Source organism: Pezoporus occidentalis, unplaced genomic scaffold (assembly GCF_034315485.1).
Source record: "Pezoporus occidentalis ecotype Australia unplaced genomic scaffold, CSIRO_AGI_Poc_V1 ctg22, whole genome shotgun sequence".
Lineage (NCBI taxonomy): Eukaryota > Metazoa > Chordata > Aves > Psittaciformes > Psittacidae > Pezoporus > Pezoporus occidentalis.
The window spans coordinates 2,781,237-2,802,629 of NW_026914072.1; the positions used below are offsets into that span (position 1 = coordinate 2,781,237).

General features: G+C 39.9%; 1 protein-coding gene across 3 annotated transcripts in view; it reads left to right on the forward strand.

Annotated features, from left to right (window-relative positions):
• EHF (ETS homologous factor) overlaps positions 1 to 18,147 on the forward strand; it is a 33,695-nt gene extending 15,548 nt beyond the window's left edge. The window contains exons 1-9 of one of the 3 annotated variants that reach the window (XM_062620218.1): positions 2,980 to 3,069; positions 3,558 to 3,657; positions 6,159 to 6,404; positions 6,720 to 6,779; positions 9,195 to 9,263; positions 9,355 to 9,423; positions 12,436 to 12,495; positions 14,914 to 15,109; positions 16,512 to 18,147. In XM_062620218.1, coding sequence (XP_062476202.1) covers positions 3,561 to 3,657; positions 6,159 to 6,404; positions 6,720 to 6,779; positions 9,195 to 9,263; positions 9,355 to 9,423; positions 12,436 to 12,495; positions 14,914 to 15,109; positions 16,512 to 16,611 — 897 coding nt within the window. In that variant the 5' untranslated portion in view covers positions 2,980 to 3,069; positions 3,558 to 3,560 and the 3' untranslated portion in view covers positions 16,612 to 18,147. Of the gene's footprint in view, positions 1 to 2,979; positions 3,070 to 3,146; positions 3,365 to 3,557; positions 3,658 to 6,158; positions 6,405 to 6,719; positions 6,780 to 9,194; positions 9,264 to 9,354; positions 9,424 to 12,435; positions 12,496 to 14,913; positions 15,110 to 16,511 lie in introns of those variants that run through there. The other 2 variants (XM_062620216.1, XM_062620217.1) reach the window with 2 other exon arrangements.
• The last annotated feature ends 3,246 nt before the right edge of the window (positions 18,148 to 21,393 follow it).

Sequence of the window (21,393 nt, forward strand, 5' to 3'; positions counted from 1 at the left end):
TTTAGTTTTCATAGGGAAGACATTCTTGAGCATGATGCTGTAATCTTCTAAGCAAAGGCGTGGAAGTTATGTTAGTAGGACTTTATACTCCCCCTGAACAAAGAACTAGAATGATTTCCAAATAAGGAACACCCTTGCATTAAGATAAAGGAGGTGACATGACGATTTTCAAGTTGCCAAAAAAACAGTACCTTGGATAATACGCACAACTTTGGGAAAGTTTGGATTCATCATAGAGCCACAGACTGGTTTGGGTTGGAAGGTACCTTAAAGCTTATCCCGTTCCAACCGCCTGATATGGGCTGGGACACCTTCCACTAGACCAGGCTACTTAAAGCTAAATCCAGTCTTGTTACTGTGATTAATGTCCTATTACTAGTTTTATCTTTCATGCACAATTGTTCCCATAGGTGATACTAGAAATTAATTAAGTTATTCTGGTTGAGATAGATAACTTATATAGCTTTCAAAATCAGGATGTACTGATTGATTAATTTATACAGCAAGTTTCATGCACATTATCTGAAAATGCTGTTAATGTTGTTTAGGAATACTGTAGGGAGCAACTATCTGCTAGACCATAACAGGGAAAAAGATTTTAAAGGAAAAAAATGAAATCCAAATTTAAGGAAAAGCTGTCAGAATGCTTCTTTTCCGATTTCTACCTTTTATTGGCTTTGGTTACTGCTAAGGTGGAAAAAGCTCAAAACACACGATTTGGTTTATTTACCTATCCATAGCTTCAGTTGCTGAATCAGTATCATAGGACATTTTGGTTTGGGAATTCACCCAATTAATTATAAGGAATGAAAAATGAGAGTTTACCTGAACTGAATTTTCAGGGCGAAATCGCATAGGAGCTTTAACACAGAAATCATTTCAGTTCATATGCACACATTTTCCCAGACACATTTTTATTTGCACAAGTATCAGGCATTAAAATTATGTAGAACTCCAGAAACTGAAGAAGCTGCAGAAGACAAAACTACATAACACAGTACCTGAGATTCTGAGGTGGCTTCTGATTGACTTCAGATCAATAACTTGAAATTCAATATTTAGTACTTATTTTAATTTTTAAAAAGAAGTAAATTTAACAAACTAAATTCCTAAGGGTGTTTTGTTAATCCTCCAGTTTTATAATTTTCCCGAAATATCTGGTATTCTATCTCACCTCTGTCTGGTACTGTAATAATGTCTTTATCATAAATTCTTCATTCATTCATAAATACCTATTTGTTTTAATGATTAAAACCCAACTGAAATAAATAACTTAATATGTCATCAGCAATCTCCGAAGTGTATGTATTAATTGTCAAACATGCATTATTGCTTAAAATTTATTATATATCAAGTGTGTGAGATAAATTATATTCATGTTATATTCTGAACACCTTTATAATCAGTATTATGAATTTAAATGCTTCCTTATACCTTCTCCCTTACAATACTAAGTCACATGGCACTAATATGGGACTAAAAAATGTCTTCTCTTCTAATTTGCAAAAGATTTACCCACTGATAGTCATCTTTTACTTGGCTAAAGTGGAACAATAAGTATCTCTCTTAACTGTCAATATTTTATACCCCCACATAACTGCTATGAAAAATTAAAATCTCCTTGCTGGTAGTCACTGAGTCACAGATTCACTTGAATTAAGAGTGGAAAGCAACTGTTAAGACATCTATGGTTTGATTTTGCCATTCTGCATAGCTACAAAATCCCTGAATTAGGTTATACTCCAAAGTACTATTGCTAGTGCTTTACAAGGAATGTAAATTAGCAAAACACGTTTAGGAACTTCGTTTTGTAAATTCACTTCTTTTTTAGAAATTACAATATGCACTTAATATCGAATTTAAATTTATTGATCTTAAGTCGCTGATAAACTTCCTAAGACGTTTTAAGAGATTCTCAGTAACACATCTCTCCTCCTATCCCTCTCTAAACATATACATAGGGGGAAGGGAAGAGAGAGAAAGACTTGTAACTTTTAAAAGCTACATAATTTAGTTTAATTGACAGAGGAAGATACCAAATCAGGTAACTTTCAGGCTGTTCTTTAAAACCAAGGCTGTGAGTATTACAATTGAGTTCTTTTCTTCTACCAAAGAAAGGTTGCCAGTCTGAGCTTGCAGGGGCTAAGGCTGTGCCCTCAATGGAAGTTTTTCATTGTCTCAGTATGTAAACAGCCAAGACCAGTGACTTTAACTTTCACACGTCTGTTTTGTATTTCATTCTCTTTATAATTCAAAGCTGAAGTCTTGGCTGCATGCAGATGCCACCCCGACAGCTAACATTTTTTTTTACAGATGTTTTGGCTTTCAATTTAGAATATTTTTAAACAGCATTTGGGTTTTTTGTGTTGTTTTGGAGTTTTTTGTTTTGTTTTGGGCATTTTTGTTTTGGCTTGGTTTGTTTTTTCCCCTGTGTGTTAATATAAGAATAGCAATCTGAAGCCTTTCTAATATTTAACAAATACCTTTAACAAAGACCTGAAGAATATCTATGGTTATAATGTATATTTTTAAATTTTGCAACTTCAAACCACTGAAAGATAATGTAGAATATCAAGAATACCTGTAATTGGGGAATTTTGTGAACCTTCACTGGAATGATTAAGCATGTGATAAATATGTGACATTTTTCTAAAATATCATATAAGGATTTTGTTGGGTTTTTTAAAGTATAAATAAAATAAAACCAGTTTTACTCATGGTGCTAATGCTAAGATTTAAGTAGAAAGGAAATTTTATGTCACTTATATAAGTGAATGCTATCTTGGAGTTGGTGTCACTCCAAAATGCTGTTTCTGTTACAATGGCTGTCCCATAAGATCTTTGACCATCTGTTTTTCGATGGTTTGAAATGTATGATCTGTGATATTTGCTACTGAGAAGTGTTATAGACACTGCTGACACAGATCAGATAAGAAACTGGGTCAGCTGACAAGATATTTCCTGTAACATTAACTCCCTGCAGCATTAGCATGTGCATCCTTCTGTGTGAGGGAGTTTCTGGACATGGGTTCTTGACAACTATATAGTTTCATTTGCAATTATTGAAAAGTATATTTCCTTTCCTAAAAAGAAAAAAACCCAAAACAAACCCCCAAAACCTCCCCAAAACCAACAAAAAACCCCAGAAAAAAACAGAAAAAAAAGAAAAATATTTAAACCACATTTCTCTTTAAATTAGAAAAAAAAAAGAATTAGTATTTAATTTCTCAATGCTTGGCAGTTTTCCTGTATTGCTCTGTCAGGAGCCTTGTCTTTTTATTCGTCTTCATTTCGGTTTAGAGATTATTCATTTATGGATGGGCAGCTGTAGAAACTTGCTTCCTGCATATGCAAATCAATCATGGTAATGTTTATCATAAGGAGATTTTGTGGCAGTGGAAAAGGGGTTGTGGCAACATGCTCTTGATTTCAATTGTATCTTCTACAAATGGAATTGGCTTCCTCACTTCGTCTTCAGTGGATTTTTTTTTGTTGTTTGCCATTTACCTCTTGGACTAGATACCACTCACTAAGCAAGCTGTTTGATTCACTTACAGATCATGATTTTGGAAGGAGCTGGCAGAATGAGTATCAATTCCAGCAGCAATCTACTTCACCAGCAACCTTCCTGGACAGATGGATATTCCACATGCAATGGTAGGAGGAATTTGAATGTTCTAAGCCATCTTTTTTGGGGGGGGGGAGGTAGGGAAGGGGTTTCTACACCTTCAAGCATGCACAAGTATTATTTTTCAGCAATGCTAGTTTACTGGGGTTTCAGTTCTGATAAGAAAAATTTCCATTTGTTTCTTTATTTGTGAAAAGCTGAACTCTCAACACTGTTTCTGAAAGTGACCATTTTATGGTTTATTTCTTTACTGGTTCTTTTCCTTAAAATTAATTTAGTGGTGCTGAAAGTGCCAAAATTTCTCCTCCGTCCAGAATTCTTTCTCTCTTACCTTTACTCCTCAAACCTTCTCTGAACCAACATTAGTTTTCAATGCTAATCACCCCTCTGGCTTTCCAGGGGAATAGCCCTCTTACTCCTTTACTGTATTTGTTTTTTCAGCTCAAGTGGCAAGATAGCTTTCTAATTAGACTGGCATTAGAGCACTAGATAGCTTGTGATCTGAGAACTTCTTTTTTCCTTAGCTTTTTTCTGATTATATGGCTATATAAAAAAATGTGTTCATATATATTCTCTTCCTCAGTATAAAAAATATAGATATAGACATATATCTATATATGTACAGTTTAATATAATATTAAAATTCTTTTAATCAGTCGACAGGTAGACTTAAAATCTAGGCAGACAAGCATACACTGCAGTTGTCCTTCTAAGACAAATAATGCTGCAACAAAACTTACCATGGAAGTTCCTACTGAATGAAACTCCTGTACTTTTTTGTGTGTAATTTCTAAATACACAGGAATACGTAAGTATGCACTTAACAAATGTGCCAACCTGTCTCTAACAGATTAGTGGGGAAAAGAAGTCCTGACAGAGTGTCCCGTTGCACATGATTTCATGAAGGGTAATGGAGGGGGGCTCTATTTTCAGGTTTCCAGTGTGAAAATTCTTAAGATTCACTTGTGTTTTAGAGGGACAAGAAGCCTAAAGGTCAGACCAGCCTCTGCAATCGTTCACCACTTTTATCATACTACCCTTTCCTTTCACTTAAAGGCTCTCCTTTACATTAGGAATCTAGCGGCCTCTGAAGTTCCTTTACCCTTCTGAAGTGATGGGAATAAATATCAGCCTCCTTTTCAGGGAATACTTGATGGCTCCATCAAATCTTTATTCTCTGATGTACTGCACTCAATCTTTTCCACACTCATTCCCCAAATCCTTCAACAGGAGAATGAGAAACAGTCCTGCAAACTCCCTAAGTTACTGACATTGACTTTCTCGGCAAGTAATGATAAACCTAAGTAACTGTAGGGCTTTTTTTTGTGTTTAACTGGAAACTAGCACTGCACCCTGTATCTCAACTGAAGAGACATGAGGTCTAGTGCGGCTTGATGGGAGGTGGTTTCCTAAAACATGCCAACTCTGTTTCTTGTGGTCCTTTAGCAATATCCACTGCTACCATCATTTCTCACAGCTGTGTATGTAGTCCTTTTCTTGTGGAGAATGAACTAATGCAATATCCTGGAGTGGGGCTACTGTAGAGCTAGGCCATGGCAGTCTTTCCTCCTCCTGTAACTAACTCAACCACCTCTTCAATCTCCCTTTCCCTCATCATTAAACCTTCATGCACTTGCTAGCATTTTATCATGCTGCTGTCTCTGCCTGGCATACTACATTTTCCTTCTTTCCCAAAGAATAAGTTGTACTGAACTCCTCCTGTGAGGGCAGACTAAAGCAGTCCTGTTTTTACCCTTATATAATTATCGTATCCCCCACATACAATTTCTTTCATTTGCACACAGAAATTATTGTCATGCAATGACATACAAGTAACTAAGAGCAGTTTCAAAGATTGCCAAGAGAAGATTCAGGCATCCTAACAAGAACATTACACAGCTTCTGTAACTAAAAATTACCTTTACAACTGCATTCAGCAATTACCTTACCTGACTACAGAGATAACATGCATTCATGAGAATGCAAGCTCTATCATAAAGCTTCCGACCATACTGAGAGGTTTTTACTGGCAAGCAATATGGGAGTGCCTTGCCTTTTACCCTTCCTTGGTTGAATCTCACAATTCGTATCTAGTCCTTATTCAAAGAAAATTTCCATGTCACATTATGAGAATTTTGCAAGGCTTTTCCATCATTTTTCTGAGACACTAAAATTATTTTCCCCCATAAGGATCAATATCCCTTTTCAACAGTGCTTCTGTAACATATCTTCCATCAATTTTAGTGTATTCAGCCAACATTAATAAATAAATCCCTATGTAATCTGCCGAGAGGTATAACATAACAATTCTCAGGTTTCAATAAGAAAACAGGCAAAGAAAACCCCACAACCCAAGCTCAAACAACCCAATACCTTCTCCAGCAATAGCTACTGAACTAGTGTTAATGACTGAGAAAACAATATAGATCCGTGGGCTTCCAGGGCATACAATTCAGCCATAGACCTTTCTTCTTGTTGACATAATCCCATGGTGTTAACAGAGGCAGTAAATACTTATTTTATTTTCCAGTGTCCAGCAGCTTCTATGGGACACAGTGGCATGAAATACACCCGCAGTACTGGACAAAGTTTCAAGTCTGGGAATGGCTGCAGCATCTCCTTGATACCAACCAACTGGATGCCAACTGCATACCTTTCCAGGAGTTTGATATCAATGGGGAACATCTGTGCAGTATGAGCCTGCAAGAATTCACTCAGGCAGCCGGGACAGCAGGGCAACTGCTTTACAGCAACCTCCAGCACCTAAAATGGAATGGTAAATAGATAGTAGGCAGAGATGCACAGATGGTGATCTGAATTCTGGGATCTTCAGAGTTGCTTAAGTTCCCCAGGCACCTACCTGGGATATCTCATTTGCTGTGTTTGGTATACTGCTTATAACTCATTCACTGTACTGGGAAATTGCTTAATATGAGAGAAGGCAGAAGTCTGAAGGACCAGGGGAAACGGATGTTTCCCACTCCAGAATTAGCCCTCTGGATCAGCTGTATCATTTGCTGCTTGGAGATAATACTTTTGATCCTTCTGTGCTCTTTGTCATACTGCCTATCTGCCATATGCTTTCTTGCAGGCCAGTGTGGAAGTGACATGTACCAACCTCATAATGTTATTGTGAAGACAGAGCAAACAGGTGAGTAACAATTGGGTAACTTGTCTTTTGATGATGAGAAAAATGGGAAACTCTCCACTACAAGAGAGACATATCAAAATGGTGTGAAATAAAATGGAAGGTGTATCATGCAGAATAAAAGAAGTAACACAAATATCAGTCAGCGTCTACTTTTTTAAGTTTTGGGTAGAACCACCGTATCTTAGTTTGCATGTGGCCACTTCTCCTGGGAGACCTCTGCAGTATCAGCAGCGTATACTGATGTTCAGGGTTGGAAAATAGTTTGCAGTGCTCAGCAAGTGCAGCTTTGGAGAGGACTTCGTTCTATACCTCATTCAGCAGATTTCAGAACAAATGCTTTCACAGTATTCTCAGTTTAAAAAAAAAAAGAAAATAAAAATATTTTGTTGTGAAGTGCTGTTAATGTTTGAAACATGAGGAAATTTCCAAACAAAGCAACTTTGAGAGAAAAAAAAAGTTATTTTAATTTCTTCACATTTCAGTGAGACTGAAACCTAAGCAGTATTTTGCTTTGACTGAATCGTCATTTCTCCTGTTACAGTCTTTTTTCCCCAAGTGTGCTCATAGCTAAATCCCTCTCCTCCCAGGACTTTGTTTCACTGAGAAAAGGAACTTCAGCTTGTTTCAATCCTCCAGTCACAATTATTTTTCTGGTTTATCTGCCAGAGCACCTCTGTCCGTATTCAGACGTTCTCCACCCCACTAGTCCCAGTCTCTTTATATGTGGGTGTATTCATGAGCCACGTTTTAGTACCTGCCGTCAGAAAGAATACAGATTTGTAGTGTGCAATGTCTCTGACAAGTCCTGCCAGTGTATGTATTCATCTAATGCAGAGGAGCTGAGCCTTCGTGGACAGGACACTGTTAGTCTTCCCCCTGCAGTGGGCAAGCACTGCAGTCTGCAATCCACTCCTTGCTTGTGCCATGTAGTATGGGTGATGTGCCTACACCAGCCTTGGTGCTTGCCATATTGAAAACTAAAGTAATCCTTTAAGTCCTGACTTACAAGATCTTGGTATTATATTAGTTCCTCCTCCCACTAGAGATACACAATGCAGTGCACAGCCCAGAAAGGTCAGAGCCCAGGATTAAAGGATGGTTCTTCAAGCTGCACTGATCAGGAGTGGCATGGTGGGGCTCTGGCAATGCCAGTCACAGGCAGTGGGAGTGGATTTAGTACCTGCATGGGGAGGATTAGGGCTGCTGGGCAAGGGACTCCTTGTGGAGCAGCAGGGATAGGGACGAAGGTTTAGAGGGGAAGCTGGTCTCATTCAAGTAGACTGTTGCAGTTACAAAGACATGGGTACTGAAAACGGACAAATGGGACCACAAGCTGTCTGCCCATGTTCTGGCTAGGTTAGGCCTGTCTTCAGAGGCAACATTAGGCAGATCAGGTGTCAAAGCAAGCAAAGGGTGTGTGCTATTATAGGAACGCAAGCTCTGGGTGCCCAAACATGCAGCTATTACTTCGCATGCCTGCTAAATTCCTATGTCATAAGAGTTAACTCAGCCAAACATGATGATTTAGCTATAACTCATTTTTGTTTTTTTCTTTCATTTGTATGGACATGAAAAAAAAAAATAAGTAAAACCTAGTTTTGAACCTTCTATCTCATCCTTTCTGACTTGGATTCAAATGAAAAAGAGATTTTTAAGGCTTCCAATCTCAAAAATGCACTGCAAAGAGAATAGTTTCCCAACTAATGTAGGGGTCATGAAGACAGTACTTCAGTTCTGCTTACATTGATCCATCTGACTAGAAGGTCACTAAAAATTTTTCTTCTTTAATCATGAAGGTAGTTTTTATGTTAAGGATGGGGATATGACGTGCCTGGAGTAAAATGGCCCTTCATCTAGTATAGGGCTTTGATGTTTCTCACTGTGTGCTTATACATGAAGCTCTGTTTCACAGGGGACTTTTGAATTCTACCATTATGGAAATAAATACTCATGTTAAGCATCCTTCTGTTTACTAGATATTTGAGAGCACTTTCATCTCTAGGGGACCAAAGCACTGTCATAATCGGCAGGGGCTGAATTGGGTAGAATTAGAGTTGACCTGGCATAAGACACCCCCTTCAAGGGCAGGTATAAATGACATGGCAAGGGGGTTGGAACTAGATGACCTTAAGGTCCTTTCCAACCCAAACCATTCTATGATTCTGTGATTAAAAGGAAGATCCTTCTACATTATTTCAAAAAGTCAGTGCTTTGTGTAAGTAAATTTGCCTGAATATGCAAAAACCCGTTCATAATTTGAGTGAAAGGAAATAATTTCTTGCACAGCCCCTTCACTTCTTTCTTCCCTTCACAGCTTTGTTTTTGAACATTTGTTGTTTTCTCAGTGCTCACTATTCACCTCTGTGCTAAAAAAATGTTCTTCTAGTGATTTTCCTTTTGGTCCTTTACCTTCAGATCCATCTTTAATGGTGTCCTGGAAAGAAGAGAATTACCTCTATGACAGTGGCTATGGTAGCACAGTAGGTAACTAACTTCACAATACCTCATGTATTTCTGAGATGGTTTTATTGTTGTCTGAGGCTATTACTTTAAATATCTTCTCTTTAATTCCCAGAACTACTGGACAGTAAAACATTCTGTCGTTCTCAGATTTCTATGACGACACCTAGTCACCAGCCTCCTGGTAAGGAACTTGTAATTATATTGTTGTTTTGTCACTTGTCCCGGAGCTACCAACATGTAATAGTTTGTGTTGTCTTCTGCTGTAGGATTGAATCTGAGCCTCCAGTAATTCTAAATTAAGCAATGCCCCATCCCTGGCAGTGTTCAAGGCCAGGATGGACGGGGCTTTGATCAACCTGGTCTAGTGGAAGGTGTCCCTGCCTGTGGCAGGGGGGTGGAACTGGATGAGCTTTAAGGTCCCTTCCAACCCAAACCATTCTGTGATTCTGTGAATACTGATTCTGATAGTTATTTTAACTATCATTGGTGCAATAGCTTGCTTTAAAGAAATGCTTCTCTGTCGAAAAAAGGAAGATCAAATAATCTGCAATCTCCACGTGTCTTTTAAAGTGACTGAGGCAAAGGGGAAGGTATTAGAGTCAGAGAGACGAGATGTTCCAGCTCACCACAGTTTTCTGTGGTGTAGCTGAGTATGGGTAAATGAGTGCCCTGCTCCTCCCCAGAACTGGCTGTGTTTCCCTAGAGAGCAAGTGGTTCATGCTTAGTAGATTGCTAGGTTTGGGGCTGGGTTTGGGAAGCCATAGGGCTGGCAGCAATCCCTCTGCCCAGCTGCACCAGCAGAAGGGATTCCTGCTGGTGCCTGTCTCAGTGGAGAGCAGGGCAGGCACTCCATGCCCTTTCACCCATGCACTGTGCTTCCATGAGGCAGTGATACAATCTGCCTGCCAAAGGGCAAGAGAAAGAGCAATCCTGTTTGCCATAGTGCCCAGCGGAAGGCAGGTCCTCCTTAGAAGGCTGAATGAACAGACCTGAGAGAGAAAGCAGTGGGAATCATGGGAGGATGGGAAAGGCAAGCACACTGCAGTAGATACAGCTTCACAAGTGCTACCTTTATGTTGGGGGCAGACCTATGCTTCTGCAGCACAGCCTCTGTGCCTGCCCGTTTGTTGCATCCACTGGCCTCCCAGCAACAGCCAGACTTGCCAAGTGACCTACAGTTTAAACCAGTGCACTCAGCCGTGGATTGAAAAATAAATGAAATAAGAGAAAACCAGATCAGAAGATGAAAACCACCAAACCTTAAAATACCTCAAGCACTCTGTTTGCTTTCCCTGCCACCTCCACCCACTCTCACAAGTTGGCTACGAGGATTTTGGAGCCCTCCGACAGGACTGGGGACCTGTCAAGATCTTAGCACCGTGTGTTTACCTGCTGACTGCTTAAGCCTAGAGCTAGGGTGGCACGCCAAGGGCACAGCCTCCTGTAAAAACTGAATTTGTATATCCTGTAAAAAAAAAAAAAAAAAAAAGGCTCATTCCTGAATCATATGCAAATACTGTGCAACCTTTTGTCAAAAGTTTTGCAAGACAGCTTTGTTGAAACTGCATCGTAACTCTTTTCATCTGTCAGGCCCCAGCCTCCTAACATGGCATGTTTGAAACCGGTCTCCATGTAGGAGCAGAGGCAGAGCGGGAGGCTATTTACACAGCTGAAATCCAGAATAAATCACCAACTAGGCAGAAGGCAACTGAACTTCCAAGAATAAATCTCCAGCTAAGTGGAGCATAACAAACATTTGCAAGCGAATTGTAAGATTTTAAAATGAGAGAGATTTATATAAGAGGGCAAATAAAGGACCGGTCCTGCTTGGGGATTCCACAGATTTTGATAACATCAGAGGAATTATAATCTGAGGAAAGGCAATAAAATAAACCTCATTTTGCTTTCCTCCTCCAAGCTGAGTGAGGTTCAGGCTATTCCCTGCTCTTTGAGAGCGGGCAGGCAAAATGACTCAGAGTGTGTTTGCCGCTTGGGTGTCAAGGACAATAATTATGTTAGGCTCAGAACAGTGGAGATTAGGCTTATCCTCACTGACCTGTTCAGTTTATGTTTCCAGTTATGTATGAATAAAGTGAGTGTGTGAATAGCTTTGCATCTACCTTTTCACATGCAGTCTTTGCAGTTGCTTGTGCAAATCCAACAAGTTTCTATGCAAATGAATGTTTCCTGTGAGTCATTTTCCCATGCAAATTCCCAGTTTCCATGAAAAGTATGATAATCATGCATTCATAGAAGCTGGGAAAACATGCGTGGGACCTTAAGCTTCACTTCACGGAATTCAGGCACAAAGTATGCTGAAAAGCAAACACAGAACGGGCTCCCTCTCAGGGCTATCCCACAGATTTTGCGAGACGTGGAGCGATCAGATGAAAGCTATTCATTAATGACAAGAGCAGAGCCAGGCTGTGGTGGTTTGAGGGCAGGAGGGTTGAACGTGCAGACTGCGAGGTAGGTTACAGTCATGAACAGGCGGAACTTTTTTTTCCCCTTCATTTCTGTAGAAGTGCTTGTGCCAGAAACCCTACTCCTCTGTCTGGCTGCAGGTGATAAAGTACTATTGATGAGAAATGGCTTGTTCCTATGGCTCCGAGCCATGGAACAGTATATGCATGTCCAGCTGCCAAAAACTCCCACTAGTGCAGCCCTGTTCCCCCATCCTGCCTCCACCCCCAAACAACAATGCTTTGCCAGTTCATTACATTTTAGTCAGGTAGGTGTTCTGTGCATTGGTACCAGTGCATGCATGCATTTTACATTAGATCACCACTTCAAAAACAAATAAGCCCCCAAAGATACATGCTTCTGCAAAGACTAAGACATAATGGGACAATTCAGGATTCCTTTTATAGACGTGATCATCTTATTTTTCTCTCTCACACACATAACATAAGGTGAGATATTTGTTAATCAAATTTAGGTTTCAAAAGCCAAATGTTTACCTCTGGATTCATTCTTTATTCATCAACGGTCTCTTTATGAAATGTGCTGATTAACATATAGTACAGAAAACAAAACTCTCCCCCTTCCTTTTCACTTAGATTACCTTCTGAAAAGTGATTATCTTTAAGAGAGATATTTGTTCTTTTTTTGTGGTTATATTTCTTTCAACCTGCTAGTCAACGGAAAGCCTTTAATCAAACTTACAAATAGGTTTCATTTTCCTTCTCTGCAGAGTCTTCAGATGTGAAAAAATCGCAAGATCATATACAAAAGTCCCACACCAAGAAACACAGTAAGTCGACATCTGTGTTTATAGTGGTTGATTGGCTGAAGGAAAAGAAACACACTGAAAGCAAATCCCCTTCAGGAGGGAAAAAGGTGCATTTCAAAAGCAAAAGTGGTTAGATTGTTGCTGTAACTGAATTGTCCAACGATCTGACTGTTTCTAGTACTGTTTGCTTATCATGATTTTTGCATCAGTATTGTTATGCTTTTCAAATTTTTATCAGTAAGGGTTTATGGGGAAGCAACCAGAAACCGGTTGCCTCTGCCCTATGTTGAGCTGGGCTAGTGGACTGGAGTAAAAAAATGATGAAGGAGACCCAGGACTAAATCAGGAAGGTCTGTGTGTGCATGGCCATGCTCGTGTCTATGCCTGCCAGGTGCAGTGTGTCCCAGAGACCCTGCTTAGAATCTTCTTGCAGAACTTCTCATGCATGTCATAACAAGCAAGCACCTGCCCCTCAATCCTGCCATTTTCTTCCCCTCTGATCTGACAGTTCCACTCCCCTCATCTGCTAGTTTTGATTCAACCTGATTCTGAAGATGTGTTACTGTAACTGTGATTTCTGGGCATAGTTCCATTATGTACTTTGCTGAGATTTTAATGCTGAAAATATCTTGTGTATGTCTTTTGCATCCTGCATCATTTATCTGTGTCAGAAAATGTTAATATTGGACCTTTGCTGCATTTTGTACTAATTGATTTCATCCTGTTTCAGTCTGGTCTCCAGATTATGTGTCTCTTCCTGACTCCTCTTCTTACTCTGCTCTGTGACTTTGCCCAGCCAGAACTCCCAAACTTTTTCTCTGCAGACAGATATCTTCCTTCATTTTTGTGTGTGTGTTTGTATGTCAGGGTTGCTAATGAAAGGATTAGGTAGGACTTATCTGAAGACAGATCTGAGAAGATCTGAGGTCACTTGGTTTGTGCAGCATAGAGAAGAGAAGACCAAGAGGTGACCTCATTGTAGTCTACAACTTCTTCAGGGAGGGCAGTGGAAGGGCAGGTGCTGATCTCTCTCTGCTGACCAGTAGTAGGACACAAGGAAATAGAATGAAGCTGCATCAGGGGAAGTTCAGATTGGACATTAGGAAAAGTCTTTTCACTGAGAGGGTGGACAGCCACTGGAACAATCTCCCCAAGGAAATAGTCACAGCACCAAGCCTCTCAGAGTTCAAGGAGTGTTTGGACGAAGCTCTTAGTCATATGGTTTAGTTTTAGGTAGTCCTGTGTGGAGTGGGAAGTTGGACTCTATAATCGTTATGAGTCCCTTCTGATTTAAGGTAGTCTATGATTCCAAGAACTCAATCACAGCCTTGTCACATGGAAAAGCTCACCTTGCCATGATGGCCTAATAATTTCCAGTTTCATCATTACTGCTCTGTATCATGATCTATTGATTATGTTACACGTGTCCAGATAGAGTAGGTCCACCACAAGTTGTTGGTTCTGGAAAACAATTTTAACAAAGAAAAATAGTGATTTAATTGATGTTGCACTGTATACCATTTTCTATTTACCTTCATGTCTTTGACTAGCTGGTTTCTTTCTTAGTTTGATCTAAATACCCTTGCATATGTTTGAAGTCAGACCAAACAGCTGCTATCTTTCTGGCCCACCTCATCACTATGTTTGTTATTCTTCATTCATAAACTACTACATCTGACTTGTTTGATTTATTTAGTATTTTTCTTTTTGACCTGGGCTTTCTGGTGCCATCTCTACTGAAACTGTGGGAGAAATTTGCACTTAAACTGTGAGGTCTACTTGCTGAATTTAGAGATCTGTTTTTGCCTTTTCTAATATCATGGTCAAACTTTTTTAAACCCTTTTCGCGTGCAATATTGGCTGGCCAGTTTTGTCATTATCCCTCTATCTATTCTACACCTTCTTACTTCTTTAAGCCTATCTAAGAGGTGTGGGACCAATACTCATTGATGTCAAGCAACATTTCACCTCCTTTGCCTTCTGTCTGTCTTCTAAAAGCTTATCTTGGCTCTTTCACATACCACATGATAATATCAGGTTACATGACATGCTGTAGAAGAATATCAGGAAAAATGGGCAAATGAGATGAAGGGCAGACTTAAACGTGTTATCTCCAGGGCAGAAACAGTGCCAAAGGCAGAAGGAAGCAGGAGGTGGTTTAAATGCTGCTTCTCCTGGTTATTGGGGCTCCTATCTGCCACCATGGGGCTCAGATTGCCGAAGGCTGACACTTACCTCCAACCTCAGTGTAAAGGCTGCCGGTGTTTTTTGGCTTTCTGTCTCTGAGGTAGGAGTCCTGCGCTCCAAGACTATGGCCTGTCCCTACCAAGCGGTGACCATCTGTAAGTTACACACTGTAAGAACATGACATAAAAATGGCAAGCATATGCTGGAAGCCTCTTTATATACTTCTTCCTCTTGCCCCCTTTCCTCTTTCAGACCCTCGAGGAACTCACCTTTGGGAATTTATTCGAGATATTCTTCTCAATCCTGAGAAAAACCCAGGATTAATCAAGTGGGAAGATCGGTCAGAAGGTGTCTTCAGATTTTTAAAATCTGAAGCTGTGGCTCAGCTCTGGGGAAAGAAGAAAAACAACAGCAGCATGACTTATGAGAAACTCAGCCGGGCTATGAGGTGAGCAGAGATATTGCTGCAGAAGACTGGGGCATGTAAAGGCACTACCTGAATGGAGAATTTGGTTGACTTATTTTAAAAAATGAATTTTCAGCAGCACCAATTGCTTTCTTTGACAACTGAGTGTTTCACAATAATTTTGAGATTGTAACGTAATGTTCTTCCGTGTCTTTTCTTTCCCCTCATGTTTCTGTATGCTATAATATATATAACATACATATGTGTTATGTATATAATATATATTCTGTTGCTCTCCACCCAAACAACCAGCGTAGGAAAGAAACAGGGATGTAGAAAGATGAAAGTTCACATGCTGCTGAACGGGGAAGGCTTAAATGGCCTAGTAATGGCTGGAGACCTTGTTATTTCCATCAGTGTTCAGAAACTAGACATTCCACCGTCCATTACTTTAAAATAGTTTTACAAAATCTGTGTGAGGATTTTCTTTGCTCTTTGCTTTAACATTTTGAGCATTTTCCCACATTCCATAAAAGTTCAAAATGTATTTTTAAGTGGAAGCTGACATTTTCTCCTGGTCAGATTTCAGGTCCTGACTTGTCTGGAGAAAAACCCCATGAAATCTCATAAGAATGTGTAATAAATAATAGCTATATGCTATTGTGCTGGGTTCAGCAGTAGCAGTAATTTTTTCTCCTTCTTAGTAGCTGGTGCAGTGCTGTGTTTCTGACTTTCAGCCTGGGAACAGCGCTGATAACACCGATGTTTTTAGTTACTGCTCAGTAATGTTTAGTCTGACCAAGGACTTTCTGATTCTCATGCTCTGCCAGGGAGGAGGGGAAGCCGGGAGGAAGAGACAGGACACCTGACCCAAACTAGCCAAAGAGTTATTCCATACCACAGCACGCCATGCCCAGGACGTAAACTGAGAGTTACCTGGAAGGGCTAGTTCACTGCTTGGTCGGGCTGGGTATTGGCGGGTGGTGAGCAGTTGTATTCTCTTCCCTTGTTATTTCCCTTATCATTATTATTATTGGTGGCAGCAGTGGTTTTGTGTTACACCTTAGTTACTGGAATGTTCTTATCTCAACCCATGGGAGTTACATTTTTTCTATTCTCCTCCCCATCCCTCTTGGACTGAGGGGGGAGGAAGTGGGGGAGTGAGCGAGTGGGCTCTGTGGGCCTGAGTTACTGACTGCACTTAAACCATGACAGCTATGACGTGAAATATAGTGAAATTCCAACTCAGAAGATAACTAATATAAAGTAAAAAGAAAACATCAACTTTTTCTTCTCTTTCTGTTATAATAATCTTACATGTTATATGTATCAATAGAAAATAAAGACTTTTCAGCTAGCTGAGGGATTGCCTAGTTGGAAATGGCCTTTTAGGACCATAGGTAAATGTAATGTTGAATCTTTCTCTATGTTTTTATTTCGACAGATACTATTATAAAAGAGAAATCCTGGAGCGTGTGGATGGTCGGAGATTAGTGTATAAATTTGGAAAGAATGCCCGTGGCTGGAGAGAAAATGAGAATTAAATATGTTAAGAAATAACATTTAAAACACCTGGATGTAAATATTCAAAGACTATTTTCTTATATTTATGTACCAAACTAGGGTGAAAAACCAATTCTACTTCTGTCGGGAAGAAGGAACATTATCATTATTGGTGTTAAATTTATTTTATTTGAAGTATGTCCTGTATGGGGAAAAAATGTACACAGTTTTCTGTGATATAAGTTAACATTATAGAATTATGATTATTTTTCCCTTCTTGTGAAGTTTTCCTCTTTTTTTCTTTTTTTTTTTTAATCATACAGGCTTAATGTGATTTACAACTCGCGCAAAGAAAGGGAAGGAGCTAAATACTAGGGCATTTAGGGAGTATGATAACCTACTTTGGAAGGCAACTGTAAGTGGAGGAAACAGTACAGCATCTCTGAGCCAAGTAGTCTTCTTCCATAGTCAGCTGGTAGATAGCTTCCATTGGCCGATATTACTTGTTCCTCCCTTCTGATTTCTGAGTGTTTTGCTGGCTTCTAGTTGCTTTTGTTGAATCAGATGGTGGGTTCCTCTTCAGATAGCTTATCCTAGCCACTGAGAGCAGTGGTGCTGCAATGTGGCTGTCAGCAGTTATTTTGAGAACCCATCCTACTTCCTCCACTGGGACCTTCTTTTGTAGGCAGAAGTTTAGGACCTGAGCTTACCTGGTACTGAGTATCCTCCCTAACCTCCAAAGGGCATTCAGCTCATCCCAGGGAAAGGGTTATTTGTTTTTAACTAACATCTTTGAGGTGAACTGCAGGAAAAGAGTCAATCTCAGGACCAGAAGCTATTGAAGGAAGATGACTTTTTTCCAATTGGGCAAACTTGCTAAAATACACCAGTTTCCCAGCAGAAATGTTAATACTCCTTCCACCTTCTTATATGCCTAATTAAAGCATTCACATCCATGCAACATGAAACAGTGAGGAGGTGGGCAAGCAGAATTTATATTAATCCCATGGCATGAGAGTCTCCCAGTTCCTTTAAGTCATATGGTCCTCCTGGCAGGTCAAGTCTCACTTGGACAGATAGTTTCAAAAAACCTTTGATAAATGCATAGCTCTATTGCATGTAAAATATTAGTTTCCCCTACTTTTCTCAAGTCTAACTGTATATTGTATTTGTACTTGTCAACTGTGCTTGGGATTCTTAGTTTGAGGAAAACCCACCAACATAAAGACACTGAGATTTTGGGGACATTCAGATCTGGGTCAGTATTTTGGGCTCTCTCTAGCAGTCCCATGTGGAGACTGAATGTTCACTGGCAGCTTTTTTTTTTAATCCAAGTCACAAATGCTTCCTGCTGGTGCAAAGCACGTGTAGAACATGGGAAAATGAAAACTAGAGGAGGCAGCACTTCACTAGGTCACTGAGGACATGAGATGTGGGAGTTGAGAAACAGAATTTTCTTGGTGATTTTAACAGGGGTGAAACCAAGATCAATTCCAACCCGCTTTTTTCAGGGATGGTGAATTTGGAAAAAAGAACAGAGGCTGAGAAGTCCAGGAAAAAAAAACACAAAACAAAACACCCCCCCCCCCCCAAAAAAAAAACAATGAAGAATATTAAGTCCATCCAATATCCATTTCCACAGTTGTCCCCTGGATTTGAATCCATATTATCTTGAAATACTGCAAGGTGCAGTTGGAGGTTGTAGGATATTCCCTTTTTTGTTTGTATTAGGAGGAAAGATATGAAACCAAGAGACAACAGAATTATCAATATAAAGGGTATCAAATGTGCTTAGAGACAATTTATAGGCAAACATGAGAGCCTAACTTGTTATCTACGCATGTAGGGCATGTCAAACAATAACACCACCTCCTACACCATGTTTGCCAGATCTGTCACCATCAATTACCCATACACGACAATTTTTACTTTTCATAAACTGGGTGGAGAGAGGTTCATCTTATTTACAAATCAAATAATGAGCCTCCGTACTTCAAAGCATTTCTTCTCTCAGTATATCTCTCTCTCGTTTTTTTTTTTCTTCTGGACTGACTGTGCTTGCTTTTGCGCAACTCAAGAATTTCCTTTTTTTTAGATTGATTAGCTACATTCCACTTCCTTTACCATCATTTTGTAGTGCGTATAACAAGAACCAGGACACCAGACAAGGAGAGCACCTTCTCTCTGCTTTAAAGACCGTTCCTTCCCCCCACCCCATGGTTATTTGTAGCCCTTTGCTCCATGCTCTTCACACCCCACCAACCCCCTCCACACCTTGGGTGAAATCTGAAATCATTGGTACCATCAAAAATCCACAATACTGTTGTACCTTATCTCAGGAACATGCATCTTACATCAACTGACTGTAATATCTTCATAAAGCTGCTTTCTACCAGACCTCTCATCAGGCTTCTGGGGAGAAAAAATGAACTTGTGATAGACACGTGTCACTGCTTGGTTACAGAGCAGCAGCTAAACCTGGTTTATAAAGCTTTATTTAGAAGCATAGTGTATAAATCTAGAGGGTGATTTACTTTGGGCTCAGTATAAATGTCAGTCTTTCACTGTCACATCGTTCAGCACATGGAAATTGTGCAAGTTTCTATGCCCATTCTGCAGAACTTTTCAGATCAGGTATTTGTCATTCAGCATTACAATAGCACAAAGTTGGAATAGAAGCCAGCCAACATTTACTCTGTTTTACAAACATATTAACCTTTGCCGAAGACGAAAACAAAGGACTTTTCAAAACTACAGTTCTTGCCAAGGACAGATCCAAACAGCCAAAGGGAGGTTTTTTGGTTTTTTTTTTTTTACCAGACCTAAGCAAATGGAGAAAATGAAGAGATGAATGTTTATGTAAACTACTATTTAAACAAAAAGCATTTCTGATTGCTCTTTTATATTTCAGAAGCTGAGCAATCATATTTTTAGATGTATCCTTTGAGTTAGCAGCTGCTGAACTGGTAGCACCATGTGTATAGATTTTTATTGTACCATAATTTTTCATATGTATAAAGCTCTAGATTGGAAAGTATATTATATTTATATAGTTACATGCAAATCACAATGTTAAACGTGTTGGCATGAGCACTCTCAAACTTATATTTTCTGCACAAAAATAGAGCAACTAACTCTGAAAACATCCTGAGAAACTGTATGTAGGCTGGTGAACCACCCAGACATTAAAATGTTCAGTTACATTTTCATCTTCCTTTCTGCAGCACATTGCATAATTCCTGCTTGCTTCTCACAACATCATCTTCAATGCATGCATGTGGAAACAAATCCAAGTTAGATATTTCACTATTGCCACTGTAAATCTCAGCTCGGAGACTATGTATCACAAAATGGTTCTAAAGAATGTTTCTATTTTTGTGGATGTGATATAAATTCAAATAAAACATGAAAGAAATTTTCTGATTCATATTTATCTTCACCTATTTATGCCTTGAGATGGGAACTGACTAATACAAATTCTTTTTATACTGGAAAACATTTTAATATTGTTGAAACAACTGATGTAACTACCACAAAATCCAAAAGCTTAAATTTACTAACATGGCTGCATAGCCCATTCATTGTGAAGATACTGGATTTCCAAACCTGTTTTATGTCTCACAGGCCTTGCTGGAATACTCAATTATGTCGACACAGCTAGATTGCATTTCTTGTTTGGCTGCTAACTTTACAAAGGTCTTACTTCAGCACTGATTTAACTTTAAGGTGTTTTGAAGTGTGTGCAAGGGCTAGGCTGATTAAGGATGCCATTACTCACCCTGAGCATTTCCTTTACTGAATCAAAGCAGCTAAAACTATGAAATCCTGTCCTTCATTTTATTTTTCCATCTAAGTGGTTGATACAAGAACACTCAGAAAGGTCAAGGGAAAGGATTCTCCCCTTCTACTCCACTCTGGTAAGATCCTCACTGCAGTCCTGTGTCCAGCTATGGTGCCCCCAAAACAAGAGGGATGTGGAGCTGTTGAAGTGAGTCCACGGGAGGCCATGGAGATGATCCGAGGGCTGGAGCACTTCTGCTGTGGAGACAGGCTGAGAGAGTTGGGCTTGTGCAGCCTGGAGAAGAGAAGGCTCCAAGGAGACCTTAGAGCAGCTTCCAGGGCCTGAAGGGGCTGACAAGAAATCTGGAGAAGGGCTTTTGACAAGGATCTGTAGGGACAGGACAAGGGGAATGGGTTTAAACTGACAGAGGAGAGACTGAGATGGGATATTAGGAAGAAGTGAGGGTGGTGAGGCCCTGGCACAGATTGCCCAGAGAAGCTGTGGCTGCCCCATCCCTGGCAATGTTCAAGGTCAGGTTTGACGGGGCTTGGAGCACCCTTGTCAGTGCAAGGTGTCCCTGCCCATGGCAGGGGGTTGGAACTGGATGAGCTTTAATGTCCCTTCCAACCGAAACCATTCTATGACTCTATGAACATCTCTCCTGATTTGGTCTGCAGCTTGAGGAAAAAAATGAAAACCCCTATCCTTAATAGAAATTCAGTGAACCCTCATGGTATTTACACTAGGGTGGGGGCTATGGCTGCATTAGTACAGTGCAAGAGCGCAGTGAATGGACCTGCAATGATCCAAGCTGTAGCCCTGCCTCTCTGGATATCCCAAGCTGATTGCTAGTGTGGGGCAGTGTGGTGTGCCTGCTGTGACAACAGTGTCTGTTGCTCTGCCAACACATCTGAAGTTGGGCTTGAATTGCAAACCATGAACTTCATTGCAGTGGGACAAATCACATTGTCATGCTCTATAATCTGCAAATGTGCTCTAATTTTAAGCAAGTGATTCCACTGCATTTGAAATTGTATGTGGG